This window comes from Dermacentor albipictus, chromosome 4 (assembly GCF_038994185.2).
Source record: "Dermacentor albipictus isolate Rhodes 1998 colony chromosome 4, USDA_Dalb.pri_finalv2, whole genome shotgun sequence".
Classification (NCBI taxonomy): Eukaryota; Metazoa; Arthropoda; class Arachnida; order Ixodida; family Ixodidae; genus Dermacentor; species Dermacentor albipictus.
The window spans coordinates 124,131,305-124,151,067 of NC_091824.1; the positions used below are offsets into that span (position 1 = coordinate 124,131,305).

The 19,763-nt window shown below is 47.0% G+C and overlaps 1 protein-coding gene across 2 annotated transcripts; it reads left to right on the forward strand.

Moving 5' to 3' along the window:
- The first annotated feature begins 5,751 nt into the window (after positions 1 to 5,751).
- LOC135899607 (uncharacterized) lies at positions 5,752 to 19,314 on the forward strand. 2 transcript variants are annotated; one of them, XM_065428913.2, is made up of 6 exons: positions 5,752 to 6,559; positions 10,754 to 10,910; positions 11,958 to 12,113; positions 12,937 to 13,173; positions 16,540 to 16,698; positions 18,994 to 19,314. In XM_065428913.2, exons 1-6 carry the CDS (start codon positions 6,273 to 6,275, stop codon positions 19,159 to 19,161), a joined length of 1,164 nt encoding a protein of 387 aa, XP_065284985.1. In that variant the 5' UTR covers positions 5,752 to 6,272; the 3' UTR covers positions 19,162 to 19,314. The 2 variants fall into 2 exon arrangements, with proteins under 2 accessions (XP_065284985.1, XP_065284986.1); XM_065428914.2 differs by lacking the exon at positions 18,994 to 19,314 and having other exon boundaries at positions 12,937 to 13,142; positions 16,540 to 16,657.
- Positions 19,315 to 19,763: the final 449 nt, after the last annotated feature.

Below are 19,763 nucleotides of genomic sequence, written 5' to 3' on the forward strand. Positions count from 1 at the left end.
GTCCGGGTATTTCGAAAAGGCATTGCCCATCATTCTTTCGTTCTTTTCTGCATCTCATTATCAAGCCTCTTCTCATTGTGCGAGGAGCGGCTTTACAGCGCAGCTCAGTTTTCTCTTCCAGTGTGAGTTGTGATGTTCACCGGGACGCTGGCGAGAGTGATATACTGCTTGAGGGGACGGCGAGGTCCCCCAGTCCAAGCCGCGGTTGTTGTTGTTGTTGTTGTTGTTGTTGTTGTTGTTGTTGTTGTTGTTGTTGTTGTTGTTGTTGTTGTTGTTGTTGTTGTTGTTGTTGTTGTTGTTGTTGTTGTTGTTGTCGTCGTCGTCCTGAGTGGCCGTGGCACATTGCACCACTGCTCGCGTGCGTTCCTCGTCTTCGACTTCTTCCAACAATGACTCCGATATCGCTGATCGATGATTTTACTCCGTAATGTTTCGGCAATGGCACGGCCTAAACGTTACGAAGTAAAATCGTTGATCACCTAATGGGTCGTCCGACATTGGTCATCGGCCGTCGATCAGCGACATCAGCGACGAGAGAACTGTCAGCCGCATTTCTAGGGAGCAATATACGAGGTGTGTGTTAAAAAAAATGCATCGAGCTTCCTTCTTTCCCGTGTAAACCAATGAAGTACAGGAGGCTTCCTTCGGCGGAAGTATGTAGGGGAAATTTGTGCTCATGTCTGTGAATTTTTTTTCCGCCCGCAGGAAGAGTCAGTTGCTGGCAGTCGGCCTATGAGTGAGGACGTGTAGTGAGAGCTTGCGGGATTCCAGTAAGTTGTAGAACAACGGAACAACGTGAGCAGCGATACTGCATCAAACTTTGCCAAAAGCTTGCCGATACCAAAGTGGAAACCATTCGCAAGATTCAACAAGCTTTCAGGGACGACGCCACGAGCACCTCACGGATAAAGGAGTTGTACAAATAACGTCTTCAAATATGGCCGCACATTAGTGCACAGCGAACTGCGTTTAGGCACCGAAATGAGAATGTCATTACTAGCAAGTGCGGAATTTGGTCTTGGAGGACCGTCGCCACATAGTCCGACAACTTGCGAAGGAGATAGAGGAAAACATAGGGTCAGTACATTCAATTTCAACCGAGGATTTGGGCATGAGGGGAGTGCCTGCGAAATTCCTACCAAAACTGCCAACAATGGACCAGAAGCAACTCTGTCCGTAAGTGGCACAGGACTTGCTGGACAATGCAAACAGCAACCCGAATTTTCTGAACACCGTGATCACAGGCGATGAGTCGTGGGTTTAAACAGGTAGGACCCAGAAACCAAGGTTCAGTCGCCACAGTGGAAACATCCGACATCCCTGAGGCCGAAAAATGCACGGCAGGTCCGTAGCAATGTCAAGGTCATGTTTACCGTTTCCTTCAACTCCTGTGGGGTGGTGCGTCATGAGTACGCACCACAAGGCAAACCATCACAAAGGATTACTACCAGGAATTCCTTCGTCATCTTCATGATGATGTGCAGCGGAAACGAACGGATATGTGGTTAGCAAAAACTTGGCAGCTCCATCATAATAACGCGCCCGCCCATTCTGCACATCTGATTCATACTTTCTTCGCCAAACACAACATTCCTATGGTTCGTCAGGCTCCCTACTCCCCCGACATGACTCCGTGACTTATGACTATTTCTCAAGATGAAGATGCCGCTGAAAGGAACCCGATTTGATTCGAGAGAATGACGTCATGCGGAATGCGAAGGCCCGGATTATCACCATTCCAAAAGACGCGTTCCAGACGTGTTTCCAACAGCGGCGGGAGCGTTGTGAGAAGTGTGTGCATTGCCACGGAGACTACTTTGAAGATGATTAGAGTTTTGTATTCCTAAGTAATAAATGTATTTCTGCTGACCAAGGGTTTTATACTTTTTGAACACACCTCCTACGATTATCACATGCCATGAAGAGTATATGAAGTGCACCGCAATTAGAAATGCGTACCATGAAAATTGGCAACCCTTCAACTCCGCACCGATCTTGTTGATATGAGACACAACTTTTTTGCACCACATTGCTCACATTACAATGTGTCGTCCTAACACACACCGTTTCCAGGGTTCTCGTCTGCAACACGATCCACATTTCTTCTTATCGCAAGGGCCGAGTGTCTGAGTTTGTACACATGGCCATAGGCGCCGACGACGGGGGGCTCCGAGCTCCCTCCCAAGATTTCCGGGGGGGGGGGGGGGGTGAGCAGGGACCGGTGATGCCGAAACCTTCCCCCTCGCCTCCACCCCGCCTAAAGTTTGCAAACTTTCCGCCTATGCACGTGACAATTTACACCGTATACACTTCCCGATGTCGGATACCTCAATGAGTTATGTCGAGTCTTTCACGTGGTGAGATTGGTTTTCCCCCTCGGTCAGGCTCCAAATTACGCCCACCGTACTATTCCCGACTAGCAGGCATGTCGCAGTTGGGTCGCGGCCAAGAATTCATGAATGAATTCATCAAGAAGAGCATATCGCTGCCGCCATGGGCGGGCAAGGAGGTCCACAGCGTGCGGGTTTCACGTCATCGTAGGGATGGCTGTCTCTGCAGCGAAATTGAACACGAACAACGATTAGTCCTTGGCATTGCCGATCGCCACAGAGAGTCAAAGGAAGAGAGAAAACGATGTGAAACACGTTCAGGGCGTACAGAGAATGCAGAACTTCGTGGAGCAAAGGTGCCTTTCATGGGACCGTGTGATTACCTAGCAAACCTGAGTTTCATCTCTTTTCTATTTTTTCCCCTTCTTTCTTCAAACACCTTAATGCAGCTAGGCAAAATTATTCGAGCAGCCATAACGGTTGCTTTCGGCAGAGTAGGTGTCACGAGACATGCGGAAGCTGTTCCTCCGCATCCCACTAGTTACACGATTCTCACTGGCAGCTGGCAGATTGTCGAGGCGTTCAGCAAGGCCAATCGGCTGCTCGGCCGAGATGAAGACGCTCTTCTCGAGGACCTGCGGGAAGTCTTAGACGCCGGCGACGTCGACCTGTTCCAACGGGCCGTCACCTCGACAGGAACGCAAAGCGCGCTGGAAAGAAAGGTCAGGTAAGCCACGACATTTGTTAGAGGCTCTTGGGATATACAGCATATATATAGCGCAGCTTGGTGGCAGTTTGTAAACTTTAACTTAAGTGGAAGCCAGAGAAAAAGAAAAAAAGAAAGAGAATATGTTGCAGATCCCACACATCTAAAATATGTTATGCGAATCATTTTGCGGGTAACTGGCTATCTATCATCGTTTGGGGTTCCATAAAGTGTTACCAGATGACGCTGGGGCGCTATATAAATAGTGAAGCTATTCTGTGCTATTCCCGTCTATTTCTACTCCCTTTCCCCGAACCATTAGCACTCCGTAAAAAAAATGTCGGGCCTCGCCAGCTTCGCCCGTCTGTCACGCGACGTCACAAAATCGCGAAAACTCACCATGCCAAAGCGATGTGTACGCACTAAACAAGCATTATTATGCCGAACAAATCCTGGTAAATATTTTGAGGGGGTATAGCCGGAGACTGCCCGTTCCAACAAGACTAGAAAATGGCTGCGAGCGCCGATCGCTCTGGTGCTGGCTACACGGAACCACAAGCGATATGGTAGTTCTTTGAGTACAACAAATATGAAGTAAAACTTATTCGTGGCCTAGTGCGTTACACATACTAGGAACGCAAGAAAGAAGGCACATTCACAAGGGAAGGCACGCAGGACAGGCGCAGTTGTACGCACCCTCCCTTGTAAATGTGTTTTTTATTATTTTTCTATATTTTTGCGCTACCCTCATTGCCAAACAAATATGAAGTTCAAAACGTAGCATAAAGCGACAATTGGAGCGTACTGTGAGTGAAACACCAGACACTTATTTAGCCTGTGCCCGCGCGCAACGAAGTTATGTAAGACGGTGTTTGTGCACCACATTCTGCACTTTCATGGTTTCCCCACTTGATTGCAGCAAGTACAATACTCTTATATTGATGCTACACCTCTGCAGCCGAGACCTCAATTATTGTCGCAGCGCCATAGACAAAAGTAAACGAAACGTGGCTTATATATATAACTGACCAGTGCTGCTTCCGGAGCGGCTGCCATCTCGCAGGTGGAATACGACATACGTGTAGATTGGATGTGGAAACTACGCATATGTCGCTATATGCGAATTTAAAAAAAAAAAAAACGGAGTACATGCGTTTATTTCGCAACACATCCAATCTCTTTTATACGAAACAGTTTAAGATAAATAAATAGTTATAAAACAAACGGAATGCATCCGAAGAGTTTATAAAACAGTCTTGCTTTCAGTAGCGCGCAATTGTTCATTTATTAAGCGTTTCTATCAAAAACGCTGGTGTATATACGGCCCCTCTAAGAAAAAAATGATGCAGAAGCTATCGAAGATGGCTATCTAAGTAAGTGAATAACTTTGTTATCCCGCTGAATGGTTCATGGATCACTGAAATGCGGAGCATGTATTAGCGAGAGTTCGAAGACAACTGCTGCTTACGGTTTTAATGATGATGAATGCATGAATTTGTTGTGATATATGTTTTGGAAAAGTAAAAGCAAAGGTTCTCGTGGAGCAATCCGTGATGTCAATTTATTTATTTCTAGGTTATCAATACTGCCATAAAGGTTATCATTCTGAAATGACACGGGAGCGACAGCCAAGTGATAATACAAAATACAAGAGAAAAAAAGAAAGAAGGATACAAAGTTCTTGCGTCAGTACCCCTTTAAGTGCGTATGTTTCATACATGTATGTTCGTGACAGTCTGCAATGACGTGTACAGCATCTTGCACATGCGTACTCGCGGCGTATGGCCACACATACCTGTCCAGTGTTCACCACATAGCATGCGCACGCGCATGTGTGTGTGTGGTGCGTGCGTTCATACTGGCAATTTATTTTACTTCCCTTACTTCGGTTAGCTTTTTGATTTTAACAGTCGCGCACCCCTTACCGCTAACAAATGCTTGAAGGGAATGTTATTTTCCACCCTTTTGTGACAGCAGATGGAGCACGCAGCAGCTGCAGATAAGCGTTCACATAGTTCCCTTTCGTAAACTGCTTTTATTTCATTTCTTTAGTTTCGTAGTTCATATCCGGATGTCACATCACGGTCGACACGCGTCATTTTGACCGAAGCACGATGTGCAATGCGGGTAAAGTGTGCTTGCGTATTTGCGCCAAATAACGCAAAGACGCCGCACGGCGTGGAATGACAGCGTCTTAATTGCATGCAGCGTGCGAGGAATCCGCCCGTTCCACCGCTGCGGTCGGCTCATTTCATGCCAGTCTGTGTCCTCAAGTAGCGTCGCCGCTGCGGAGTGGCAGATACTCTTCGGTGCTTCCGGAAGGTGCTAGTGGCACGTGTGCGTACAGCCTTCGTCGAAAGTTTCGAAGCAACTCGACGTCGACTTTCACAAGATCAGACACATGCAGGGCCTCGTTGCAGTGGCGCTCCTGTATAAACGAGACTTGCTCGGTTTCCGAAGCTCACGAGAGTGAGAAGCACTTCGCGTTGCTTCCTGGATGGCTTTAGAGCAATGAAAACTCTACAAAGACCGCATCTGTATCTCGCCCTCCGATCACGTCACGCGCTTGCAGTGACTTAGATTATATCGAGTTGGCAGGTCAGGGAGACGCTGGCGGGCGAGTTAGGGCAGTTGTGATTCGCCAGGTAGGAGTTAGAGAGGAGGAGCAACCTGCTCTCTATGCGAGTCACAAATCGCATAAGTTGCGAACGGCTGTACCACGCCACAGCGTAGGCTCCGCAGTGCCGTCTCCGTTCAGAAAGCGGGACGGTTAAGCTTCGTGTGTGCATTGCCTCTTAATTATCCTCGGCGACGGACACGCCGGAGCTTCCTGCGTGTGCGTGTGTGCGCGTCATTGCATTTCCTTCTACTGGGCCAGAAGCGGTAAGAAAATCAGTTGAGCTGACCGTGTACCGAGCGGCGGCCGCAACCGTGGAGAGCGTTTGCTCTCCCCTCGTGAGTGAGGGCGTTCCAGACTCTATGAAGGGCGCCCCCGCCGACCCACTTCAGCCTTCTGCAGCCTTGAACACAAGCTAGAGTGCTTGCCGCTCTTCACCAGGAAGCGTGTAGAGCTGACCGCTCGCTAACGATGTAATTAAACGTCGTTGTTCATCGTTATGTCGCCGCCGTGTCCTCTGCCTGCATGGCCCCCTCGGGACTAGTGACTCGCTGCAAAGTGCAATCAGCATCACGCTCCGAACACCTGACTACCAGTCGTAACAGGGCGCACGGTAGTTATGTTCTGGATGCGAAGACCGCTTTCGGCCAGGCAGATGTGGAACCACCGACGAAGTGACTGCGCATTCTTTGCGCAGAAACCTCAACAGTTGTCGCACGAGATGCGCTTCCGTGAGGCCCTTTCACGAGCAGGTTACGCATTGGAATACAGCGACGCCCACCTCGAAGAGACCCTGAGAAAATTCGCGACAGGCTTGGTCGATCCACGTGCGTTCAGCTCGGCCGTAGTGCTCGACCCCGTACTTAAAGCACGCAGCTTGGAAGGATTCCTGGTCGACTCCGTGAGGTGAGCTATATGGGCTGACTTTCACCGGGCCACTGGCGAGCTACCGAGTATTCTACCGAAGCAACTGTTCCGTGTAGCTCCAGCTCAGTTCATCTTGAGCCCTACTTGTTGTCTCGGGGTCCCGGAGGTGAATCCTCCACACTGTGCACGAAGGCTTATTAAATTAATTAAATTTTGAGGTTTATGAAGCACGCAGTGACAGGGGACTGCGGATTAATTTTTATCACCCGAGGTTCTTTAACGTGCACAAACACACACACACAAAAAAATGGGCGGTACTCGAGGGTTTTTGAATTCCGTCCCCGTCGGAATACGGCAGCCGCGGCCGGAATCGAACCTCGTGCTAGCAGCGCAACGCCATATGCCACTGATCTAATGACCTGATCTAATGATCTAATGATCTAATGATCTAATCTAATGCCACTGATATGCCACCTGTTATATACGGAGCTATCTAAAGGACGAACATAAGAAACATCAATCAAATGGCCGTGAAGTCAAGAGATTGGGATGACAAAATAACTGCAATGACATGGCACTGTTGGTAATGACAGTGGTGGTGCTGCTACAGGCGGCTTGGAGAGAGACACCGAGGACAAGCAGTTACTCCTTTCGAGCGTCTCTTTCTGCTCAGGTGTAGAACCTTTTTTCTCGCTTTCTTTTTTTTTTCAGTCTGGTGAGGTTTTCCTCCAACGTGAACGAGGAAGACGCAAACATTTATTTTGGGCTCTTAGCACTAGCGTTCTTTGAATTTGGGAGTGAATGGGAGGGGTTATATTAAAGTATTCTGCTGTTGAGTCATTGCTGCAGTGACCATTCACGCGGAGCGGTGCGATCTATTTACCAACGATTGCGGTTCGTTTGAAACCGAATTCCGAAACGAGATGCCGCAAAGCTACTATCACGTTGTCAGACGAACTATTATAGTTCGTCTGACAACGTTAACTCGTTAAACTGTGCTTTAACTCCCTAGATTCTTGTTCATACATTTTTCTTCCAGTCTCTTTATAGCAAACTTCATTGCCACGGCCCATTGTGGAATGGTAGGAACCTTAGAAACGTGGTAACTTCGCTTCGTAGTATGCATGCTGCTGTTGCAAGTTCTAGGAATAGCTGCCGCCTTCATACGGTGCTACGAGAAGAACGACCGACGAAAACGACCATCATCAATGGGACAATGGGGACGACGGAGTGCTGCCATAGACTACAGACTACGTTTTCAATCTCCACATACTGTTTTTGTACAAAAGCAATTAGATAATTTACATGTGAAGATTCGAGAAGTAATTCCATTATAGATGGCTCAAATCAGAATATTAATGTTGAACTTGATGACACTGTTACCCCAAACCCTAAGTTTCAGTCAGTCAGGTCTTTTAAAAAACCGGTTGCAAGATTACCTTGCACACGTACACACAAATAACATAATAGCCACAGACGCTTCCGTAAAGGACGATAATGCGGACGTAAGCATGTATTCGCTTTCGCTTGGCTGGTCACTCTCTTTGAGACTGCCCGATTTCACTCCCGTCTTTGAAGCTGAGCTCTTGGCAATGATTCTAGCTGAGTGGAAACTCCCTTCGAATGCAATCAGTGCCGTTATTATAACAGATTTTCTTTCCGTCCGTGCTTCGCTTACAGCTTCATCCAATTCACCATCCCTAAAGACGTTCCTATCATTAGTTCCTCCACAGCTGAATATTGTAAAACTATTATGTGTACCTGCAGGTCACTGTGGATTACATTTAAATGAAATGGCTGATTCATTAGGGCGAGCATTCCTGAGTGGACCAATAATATCGGTTCTTCCAGTAGTGGCACACATAACAGCGATTAAATATCGAAAACTTTCAGTCCGTAGAGATATCATTGAAGCAATAAAATCATGTACTGAATTTCAGCACCTAAAATTTCCGTGGAAAATCCCGTGGTGTCCATCAAGACAATCGGAAGTAATGATCACCAGATTACGCTGCCGTGTCCCTCCATTAAACATGCGCGCGTATACTTACACAGGACTGGGCTGGCGATATCGCCCCTGTGTCAATTCTGCCTGGAAACAGAATTCAGAGAACACTATGTTTTAATATGTCTCCGGCATAAATTACTAAGAAAAAGGCTTCTTGAAGTTCCGCTTGCTAAACTAGGCGCAAACTTGACATCAGAAATAGTACTAACTTTCGGTGCCTCAGTACTGGGCTTTAGCCACGGGGACGTCTTTGATGCCGTTTGTGGTTTCATTCAGTCAACAAAACGAATAGGTTATTAAGTTCCTAAGTTTATAAATTCTCTTCGAGATATCTGTGAGTTAAATCCTAGCATTACTATTATAAACTGTCCTCCTTGTGAAAATTGTTAATCTGTTTGTTTTGACTGCTCAATAGCACATCACTTGTGGTTTCTTGTAGTATACGTGCAGGTTCAGGTGCCCAATTCTTGGCCAGTCCCCCTAGTGTACGAGCCATATTATAGGGGCATCATAATCGTCATCATCGTCATCGTCAACCATACTGCTCGTACCCAAACTAGCTTGTAAATCGCAAATACATGTTTTATTCATCTCTATCTCTGCCCGTATTACTTTTGGCGGAGGTGTGGGACTTCGGCGCGCGACGGAACACCGCAGCGGACTTGTCCTCTGCCGTCCTAATATGCCGACAGATGAGGCCACTGGTTCCACCACGCCCGCGGCGCTGCAGCCGTCGGTCATCTTGACCCAGCTGCGCGACCCTGGGATCTCTACTGGCACCGACAGCGTCGATGAATGGCTTGGCAATGTACGAGAGTGTTGATGCACGCAACCGACGGGACCCGACAGTGATGCTCGCAAACGCGCTTGTCTACCTCAAGGGGACAGCTCGCCTCTGGTATAACAATCATGAAGGCGAACTGACCCGCTGAGACTTATTCAAGCAACAGTTATATATGTTCGGCCAAGTCGCTGGTCGCCAGCGCGCCGCTTCGCGAGAACTCTCCTGTCGGACTCAAGACAGCCACAGAATCGTACATACGTCACTTGCATCCTTGAGGTTTTAACTCTTTGCCGCCGCGTCAATATCGATATGTCCTAGACTGACAAAGTAGGCCATGCCCTGAAAGGCATCGCAGATTATGCCTTTAACTTACTTGTGTTCAAAGATTGCTTAACGGTGAACGAAATTATCAGAGCGCCACGTTTCGAAGAGCCGTCGCATCGCCCAAGAGTTTGTGCTGCTTCCCAACATCGCTGCTACGTCATCATGCGAAGACGCTCGAGCGTCCCTCCAGCCGTCCGCAGCTGATAGCCTTGTGCGGTTTGTGCGCCGCGAAATCGAGGCGGCATCGATAACCATCTTTCGTTCACCTTTCCGAGGATTCCCGACCGACCATGTCCCCGATTCAGGCTGTTGTCCGCGAAGAATAGGCAAATTCAGGCATTCCACTGGTCTATACCGCAAGTCGCCCTGGGGATTTATTTATTTATTTATTTATTTATTTATTTATTTATTTATTTATTTATTTATTTATTTATCATACCCTCAAGGTACGGTTGTACATTGCAGAGACTAACTATTGATGACTGATGATTGATGACTAACCCCCTGGATTAGTCACGGCGCTATGAGAAGAATGACAGACAAAGACGATTATTATCAATGGAATGAAGAAGACGACGCAGTGATGCTAGGCTAGACTATCGGCCATACTGGCTGTGCCCAAGCTAGCTTATAAATAGCAAATACATGTTTATTGGCCTCTTGCTCTACCCTTATCGTTTTTATATAGGGACAAGCCAACCGTGCTGCATGGCTAAATTCAGAGCGCGAACTGCTGGGACACAAGCTAAGGAACAAGAAAAGACAGGACACGGCGCTACTTGCAACTTGTGTCCCAGTAGTTCGCGCCCTGAATTTAGCCATGCTTCCATACCAACTCGCCCATTTGTCACTTTTGATCAACCGTGTTGCCTGCGGTGGTGGTGGTAGCAGAGAAATTAAAGAAAATATCTCTGCTTAATTTAGTGCGAGCAGCTGTAAAACTGTTCAGCAGAAGGTGGGAATAAAGGGGAAGCATGCATGCCGAGTCAAATTGAACACTGCTATCAATAAGCATCGATCAGTATAACGAGCGTCCTTAGAGCTCAGTTGCATTGTGAAGTATAAGGAGGCGGAGGTGACCATAGTGGCAACGCGCGAGCATCTTTGTGTCGCGCAGGGACCTCTTCTACGGGACTGCGTCCCGCCACCGAGAGGTAGGTAGCCTGACACACCTCTTCACCCGTATTCGAAGGAAAGGTGTTTCGCCACTCGAGCACACCGAGTCAACCCGGACCAACCTGAAGCGACTGATTAGCGTCGCTCAGATGCAGCAGGTATGCGTTGGCTGTGCATTTTGATGCTCCCAGCATTTACGCATATATTTTCGGTGGTGTGCAACTTTTGCGTACGCATATATGTGAGTTAGTCAGATGCCGTTACTCCCGTATAGGGTAGCAAGTACAAAGCTGGATATTCTGTTCTGATAGTAATCCCTGCTTTTGTATTTATTACTCTAGTTATCTTTGGTGAGGACAGTGACTTTTTATTCTCAGCTGTAAATCTTCGCATACGGTAATCGCACACGACTGGATAAATCTAGTTTTTGATACCTTCCTTGCACGTTCAATATTCAATGCCGTTTTCTATTATTCGGGGCACCCTTTCGGGGCATTTCGAGCAGTTCTGAACAAAAAATAATTTAGTCATCGGCAAGAGAGCACTGGCGAAGTCCAGCGTGTGGACACGCGTGTGGGGGGCGAAGGAGGCAGGGAGGAATGGGGTGTGCTCTGCTGCGACGGTTGCTCATTGCAAGGGTCTGTTATACTTGTTTTGACGCAAGTTGCTTAAATTTTTCGTATATGTTTGTAGGCACGGTTTCACTAACCTAATTCGGTCAATGTTGGAAACACACGAATGTCGTTAAATACCATAGCGACTCTGTGCCACATACTCGTAAGTGCATAGTACCATGCAAGGACAACGAATACATGTCTTTACCACAACACCTAGCCTTTAATGAACAGCGTGGTGTTTTCTGTCCAGTGCTAATGATGCCAAATGCGCAAAAAGATCGAGAATTCGATGTCGACAACACAAGTCATTGAGCCGATCTAGCTCTAAATAAAAGGAGAAAAAAAAAGGATCAGTATACTGAGTGCGTTCCTTTGGTACGTTCGAATGCGATATTATCAAATGTACATTGTTTTACTATTTCCTGATCACACACACGCACACATTTCGACGAAGGCTGTAAGAACACGCTCACAGAGACTGAACATTTGTCCAATCACACTGCAGTACAGCAAAAAAGGCTATTAAGGTCCATAGAAAATCGCACGACTGTTACTGATCGTGACTGCTAATTCGCCAATTACTCTCAGATCGCGCAGGAACTTCACGATGACATAGTGACCACCGCGCCGGACGACAGCGCTGACGCGAAAGCGATCGGTTCGGCGAATAAGCTGAACACGATGCTGAGCGATGCACTATTAACTCTGGCTTTCAAGACTGTGACTGACACAGCAGACGTAAGGGTGAGTAGCCTCCTAACCACGCGCACGCGGTATTTAATCGGGCGGTCGTCGCTGTATCTATCCGAGTATCTATACGAGGTACCTTGGGCCTTCAATTAACACTGCAATGATGTTGTCGCCTTGAATAGGTATTGAACGCGCTATAGAAAGAGTGTACACTCGGAGTGTCCGAGGAGCGTCGGAGCAAAGAATAATTCATCTAATCTTTTGTTTTTTCACTTTTATTCGGTTTATTTATTTCTTATGCAAGAAAGACGAGGAAGAGATAAAGGCCATGTCAGGGACGCAGGTAGCGAACAGCCTTAAAACCGTCACTCTTCGTCTCTGTCTCAACAGTAGTTCAGAAATGTAAAATGACCACGAAAGCATGGATACCTAAATATTAATCGGTTAAATGCTAAGGTCGAGTTGTATTTGTCGAAGCCGTTTTTACCAATATGGCACAAGACGAGCCATGCTTGTCGAGGCCGCAGATTCTTCTCCGTTGCCTGCCAGTGCCTCGCTCGTCAAATCAGTTCACGTGGCGCAATTGAGTTTCAGCCCCTGAACATATTCTTGCATAATTTCGATTCGTTGCATCATCTGCTAAGATAATAACGCTTGAACCTTACACGTGCAGTGAGCAAGAGTATTTGTATTTCATTAATGTTGAAGCCGAAAGCAGGCCCTGAAGACAGTATAGTACAGTAAAGGCGTTTACACGACCCACCTCCTTCCCATCTATCTCACCTCTATATTTCATCTCTTTTCTATTCCACAGTGCGAAAACTTTACGGCGAGTCACGCGAAATACGTACATGTGTCAGTACCGCATTGGTTACAGGTTCTGGAGCTGTTCTCACGAAGCCTGGAACGATTTTCGTCTTCGTACTTCGACGACAAGGAGAAGACAGATGCTGCTGACGGTACACCGATCATGCAGCAGTGGTCCCGCTACCAAGTGTACAACACGGAACCGCTGGCCAACGCGTTCGAGTGCTCACAGCTCCTGGCGGGGGCCAACGCAGAGGAGCGTTCTGCAGCAAGGCAGTGCGGCAACGACCTCGCCCTCGCTATCCAGGTATACAGGACGTCCCAGCTAACTTTAGCCAGAGTTTAAAAATGTGTGAATGCCACGTAGGTCGACAGAACCAAGGTGACGTTGTTTGCCGTCGCTTAAAGATACCCAAATTATTTTTTTCATTCCGCCTCAATAGTCTTAATTAATTAATCAACTTCTCAAATATTCTAATTAGATGGAAAAGGTCAATGAGAAAATTGTAGAGCAATACGAAAAACTCCCGGTACAGCTTTCTGTTGTTCAATACGTGCCACATAAAAGAGTTTTTCGGAGCGTGAAAGAAGCCCGCGAATACACGCAATGTGCTTTGACAGGCCAGTCGCGCAGCAATTTTACGTGCGTTTGCGGACTGCTTTCACGCTCGGAAAGACTTTTATGTAGCACGTATTGGCCAACAGAAAGCTGTACCGGGAGTGTTTCATGTCACTCTACAATTTTCTCAGTGATACTTTTCATCTAATTATAATATTTGAGAAGTTGATTGGTTAATTAAGACTAATTATCTCATTAGGCAAAATGAAAAAAAAATGATTTGAGCATCTCCAAACGACGGCAAAGGACATTACCCTGGTTCTGTCCAACTGAGCAGCATTCGTATATTCTTTAAACTCTGGCTAAAGTAAGCTGGGACACCCTGTATATAATTGCGCACAGGGACACGCAGTGCCCTGTGATCATCATCATCATCGTAGTGATGATGATGATGGCAAGTAGTGCGCCAAAGCGCGTATACGTACTGCTTGCATCCGGTATTTCCAACGAGTGGCAAAGAATGTTTGCTAAGGTGCATTCCCATCGCGCAGCACTTCTCGCCTCTGCTTCGGTCGGTAATGGTCGTCCTCCAGAGCACTGTGGAACACAGCACATTCTCACTAGCATGGTAGTTATTACAACTGCGGGTGATACATCGTGCAGATCAGGTTACTGCACGAAAAACACAGTCAATAGACGGCTTTTAGACCCCACGGAAGGCGGGAAGGAGTGGATCTGGTGATCAGGTGTACTCTTGAGGACAGCTGTTGGAGTTTCCAACCTCGAAGCAGAGGGACACTGGTATCGTAAACATTAGTTCACCACATCATGGGCAAGTCCATTCCGCGGGACACTGAGCTGCCACCGACCATGCTACAAAGCAAAACCCTTAAGGATGTTGTTAAGGATGTTAGCCGATAAGGGACAAACCAACATCAACCTTAAGGGGGTAAAAGGCAGCAAAAGTACACTTAAGGGTGATTTTTACGTGCTAGGGGGTGCTTCCAGTTTGTCGTATGGTTTTTGCTCTGTCCGGCTCACACCCTTATAAGTTCTAAGAGTGTAATAATGTTAACGCTTACGCTAAATGCAAGCACTCTGTAGAAGGGCGACTGCATGGGAATGCGAGTGTTCCTTCGAACGCTGACGTAACCCTTTTTACTATTCAGGTTCTTAAATGCAGGGCTTTTGAATATATAAGGCGCGCAATACAAGAACGCCGCGGGAAATGGCGCCACTGTTACTCCGAAACTTCAGAGACGTAAAGTCTAGAAAGATAAAGAAATATGCCTTCTGATCTTTGGGAGAGCGTCAGTCAGCATTCGTGCTTGGCGACCTAGTAGCAACTATGGTAACCTAGGCACCGCCCCGCATACTCATGGCAAATACTGCACGTAACCGTCCGGAGCAATAGCTATACAACTGAAGAGCGCCTTGATTGTTATGAAACTAGTGAGCACCTGATTCACATGTGTATAAAAACACGAATTAGAATTCTTGTGCACTCGTATAAAGTGCTCGTCCCAAGCTGAACATTCAGGTCAGGTCTGTACCATGGGTCTATCACTCCAGCATAGAGTTTACTACGTAAACAGAGCAATGGCGACAGTTGGCTTATTTTGATTAAGAACGCGCAGACTTAAAAGCACTACGCGAACAAACAAAACGGAAACGCAAGTTGAGAGGGCAATTTAGTACGTAAATTATTAGAGGGAACTCTGACGATGTACGATCGTTCAGCTAGCTGTCATGGGAATGATGAATGATGACACTACTTATCGCACTTTATCTTTCTAAATTTCCACGCACTCAATTTTCCTGACACGGTAAGTATCTGCGGACACGCGCAGTCATTGCGAATTGCTGCATTTCACAACTGCGTATGTTGTTGAAAATGATCGATTTGCCAAGTCACAAACCCATTTGAAGCCAGAAGGACGAAGTTTGGTCAAATTCTTGTGCGTGCCGCTTTTCATTACGTGGAATACTGCCATATTTGCTGAATCGCCATCTTTTGAAACTGCCGCGAGCTGCCGTAGAAACTATAGCGCTGGAGTTCTCAGTTATTTCAGCAGGAAACTGCATGCGTTTCGGTTTCTCACGTGTTACAGAGAGTCGGAGTCGTGCTTGCTTTTTGCGAGTTATGCTGTCCGTTTGCACGAGCACCAGGGCTGCCACGATATCGTGCACGTGGAACGCACTCGCGCGTTCGGTACGGCAAGAGAAAATTAACAGTGGCTTAGCTCGGCCATGCCAGGATATACGTAGCGAAAGAGCTAAGGCATAGCATGCATGGTTAGCCTTGGTTAATGTTGATTGCAAGTCTAGGTTAGTCTGGTTGTCTAGCTATGTTGCGGCGTTCAGCCAGTCGTTCGGCGCACTGTTCGTCTGTAGATAACATCTACAGACCTCATAGATAACATCGAATCCCTGCAGAACCGTGCTGCTCGTTTCATTTTTTCAGATCACTCATGTTTCACTAGCGTCACAGTGTTAAAGGCTCGTGCTGGTCTTGATAACCTTTCCCATCGTCGCAAACTTGCTCGCTTAACACTTTTCCACAAAATTTACCATCATCCGTTGCTTCATTACTTCTTTCAATCACCATCGGCGGTCTTTCCACGCCGTGACCATCCTTTCAAGATCAAGCGCATCATTTGCGGCACTTCATCTTTTGCGACATCACTCATACCCAAAACAATTATTGAGTGGAAGCAGCTGCCTGCTTCAATCGCAACTGAGATGAATTCGTCTAAATTTCATAAACTTCTAAAAAATTAATGCGATGAGTAGCTTTTCTTCTAGTTTTGTTCCGTTACCGCAATGTGTTTAATTTTTAATATATATATATATATATATATATATATATATATATATATATATATATATATATATATATGTTGTTCTGCTTAGTATGTTGCGTTTTCCCATGATGTCTCATTGAGTGTCGCTGTTCTGCTTTTTTATTCTTCTTGCCTATTCCTTGAATACGCTTCTCTAGATGTTTGTAGAATTTTTGTCACCTCCCTATGTAATACCCTCGTTGTGAGGTCCTTTAGGGGTTTCTTGAAATAAAAGAAACTGACATGTTACTGTTTTCTTATTCGTTTTCAGGCCATAAAAGAACTGGATCTTTTCTTGAACCGCGAACGCCATGGTCCGCTTGGCGACCCGCGATCGCTTCCTGCAGTATTAGCGAATGCAGGGTCGAACAAGGCTTCTGAAGTACGGCGACAGTGCGGTGGCCCAAGAAGCGAGGCGGATGCAGAAAAGGTATAAGCTTGCTTGCTATCCTCGAGCGTCTCGCCCATATAGTGAGGACATAACTGGTCAGTCTCAAGGAACTTCACAACATTCTCAGTGGAAGCGCCTGTAATTCATAAAGAAAAGTAATCATACGAGGCAATCTGGGTGGGGGGGAGGTACTCTGTAAGAGTCCACCTAGTGGACTGTTCATTTCGGCCGCTGCTGATTGGCTAGGGCCACTCGTCTCTTCCTCTCTCGTACAGCTGCATGCAATAAGCAGTTGCCGAAATGGACAGTCCACTAGGTGGACTCTTACAGAATACCCCCCCCCCCTTTAACTATGAACTGAACAAGGCGCACAGTATACATAGCCCGAATTATTGTTTAGTTTTGTAGTACAGACATACAGTCAGTGAAGTTATGACATAAGCTTGTAGGGTGGTTTATTAATTTATCTGACTACAGCCGATCATATTAGGATAACCGGGATTTTTCAATGTATGCTGGAGTGGACGGGTGCTTAACAAGCGACTCCTCATCGCAGACGTCGTCGATGAACATAACTGAAGCGTAGTCACATCAGTACGATAGCGCTAAGCTACACTCGTCAGTAGTGAATCTGCATGGCGTATATGCTCCTAATGCTGTTTAGCATTGCTTTATGGTAATGCTATATTAGTAAGCGGGAGCATTAAGCCGCCCCTGTATAGAGTAACGCTCCTGCAGAGTAAGAGGCTAGCATCGAGACGTGTTTGTAGAACGGACGTCCTGCACTCTGTGTGAGCTTGCGGACTCGTAACGCACTCGCGCACTCACTCGGACTGTGCCACCCTGTCCGACAGAGTGACAACGCAGGTGCTTGAGATTTCTTGCCCATGCAAAGACAGACATCGAGTTCCGATACCTAATACATGTCGGCTAGTAAATAGAGCCGCTATGCAACTGTGGAACCACATGCCAAAAGGCACAATTGTTAGCCCGGTGACAACAAAACAAGCGAGAGGTTTAAGAACGACAGCAAATGGGAAGGAGCGTTCTACCTATCGCCGATTAACATTGGCATCAGCAGCGGAAAACTATGAATGCAATCCGGCACTGTGGGGCGAGGGGAAAAAGCATGCGATTTAGTTCGTAACCTGATGGTACGCAGCGAGAAATGCTGCATATGTCGGGAATTTGTGGTGCGGACTCGAACAATGAGATGTGTATGGTGGGAACGTCCATGTAGATATATGCACCAGGTAAAAAGAAGCCAGACTCAAACGCATGAAGGCAACGCACCCATACGATGGACGCAGCTGCGAACCATTCCTGCTAACGCCGAGAGGACAGACGCGCCCAGCGAGTCTGTCTTGTGAATGTCAATGCAAATTAAGCCGAAAGCACGCTACTATTCGCCGTAATGGGGAGCATATTATGCAGCAAGAAAGAACGATACTAAAGACAATTAATATTGCATTGAAGTAGATCCGGCTAGTGCAAGAATCCACACGGGATGGGAGTAGGTTTGCTCTCTTGGCTTGAAATCGTTATCAAGCTGAGCAAATAGCATAAAGAGGTGCGGCCACTATACCATGCGACCGTAACATCACATAGTGTTAAGTTGTCCGTAAACGCATTACGACAGAACCCCTGGTATTTTCGTTTGCAGGATATCGGGTTCCCGCGTAAGTAGACGGAAGTAAAAACGCTGCTAGCAACTCCTTGCGACGCGGAGGTTAAGAACAAAGCACACACGCCTAATACTAACGTGACTTACGATATTCTACTTACGTGCTGGTTTAACGCGTCGCTATTGCTAAGAAACGGCGACCAGAAGTATGGTGGCTACCCAAAGTTCAACAGGCGCTGTGGTCCGCCGCGGGCCCACAACATCGTCATGACCATTGGAGTCCTTAACAAAGGGTTCCACCCTTTAACCTTGCAATACCATACTTTCTCTCCCTCTCTCGCTATCGACAGAATAACCAACACGCAGTGCTTTAATAATTTGCTTTCGACGAGAACACTCACAACAAAGTTTTGTCAGGCAGGTTGTAGTTGGAAAAGGGGTCACCAGACGTCACTGGCCAGCGCTTCTACTGCAGTCCACAGCTCCCACAGCCCAGTAATCAGTAAACGGTAATACGTTTACGAGTAAGCTATACCTGCATCACGTCCGCTACATACGCAGTGGCGTAACCATAATTTTTTTTTTCTTTTTCTGGGTGTGGGCACGTACTTGCCCACGGATGGGGGATCACGCACGTGGTCGGTGTTCCGCCTTCCTGGCTGCTATGTACAGTCTGGCGCTTAATTTCCCGTTCGTGCTTCCGCCCACAGAGCCAAAGAGAACAGCGATGCATCGTCGACGGAATGATCGGAGTGATTCAAGGGCTGACAGACGGAGTGCTCGGGTACGTGGCCGACTGCGAGGCATCCGAGGCATCTGAAGCCTTGCGAGACATCGCCTCCGCGCTAAGGATCGAACACGTGATTACGCCCACATAGATATGAGCTTACAATCGCTCTCAGTATTTATGTGGAACGCTCCGGGTCGCAAATGACACGGCCCCTCGATTGACAAGCCGCAGAGCTTGACGTGATGAGAATGCGAGGGCGCTGCTGTCACTACACGTGCAGACCCTTCCCCCCACCCCCCTAAAAAAATAATAATAAAACACGCATACAACCTACTTACAACCTACGCGATTTTTGGCCAGTTCCCCAGAGTGGGTACGTGCCAGTAGGTCACAAAGATCTACATCTACTACGGACCATATTCTAACACCATGCTACGGACTCTGCAACGTTCTTCTCAAGTGCTTACGTGTTATTACGATCTCTCCAGCATGCATCCAGAAACATTAAAAAGGTAAGCGCATTGATGGTGAACCACTGCACAGTGATGACCACGCCTGCATCTGCGCAACACGCTAGGAGCTCGCAGTACAGGAATATTATTCTCGACATTGTCAAATTCTGCTATAGTGTCGAATTTGCCATCTTCTCAGCTATGAGTGGCCCAGAGGCCTGCTATATATAGGGGCCCTTGGATTAGGCAATTCGACAATACGGCAGAATCTGATGATGTGCGGAATAGTACCATTGAT

Bases quoted from the DNA above. Each gene is read 5' to 3' on its own strand.
- LOC135899607 (XM_065428913.2), top strand. From the start codon at position 6,273: ATGTTCTGGATGCGAAGACCGCTTTCGGCCAGGCAGATGTGGAACCAC. The intron at 10,911-11,957 runs GTATGCGTTGGC...AATTACTCTCAG, and splicing joins GCGTCGCTCAGATGCAGCAG to ATCGCGCAGGAACTTCACGA. The intron at 16,699-18,993 runs GTATAAGCTTGC...TTCCGCCCACAG, and splicing joins GCGAGGCGGATGCAGAAAAG to AGCCAAAGAGAACAGCGATG.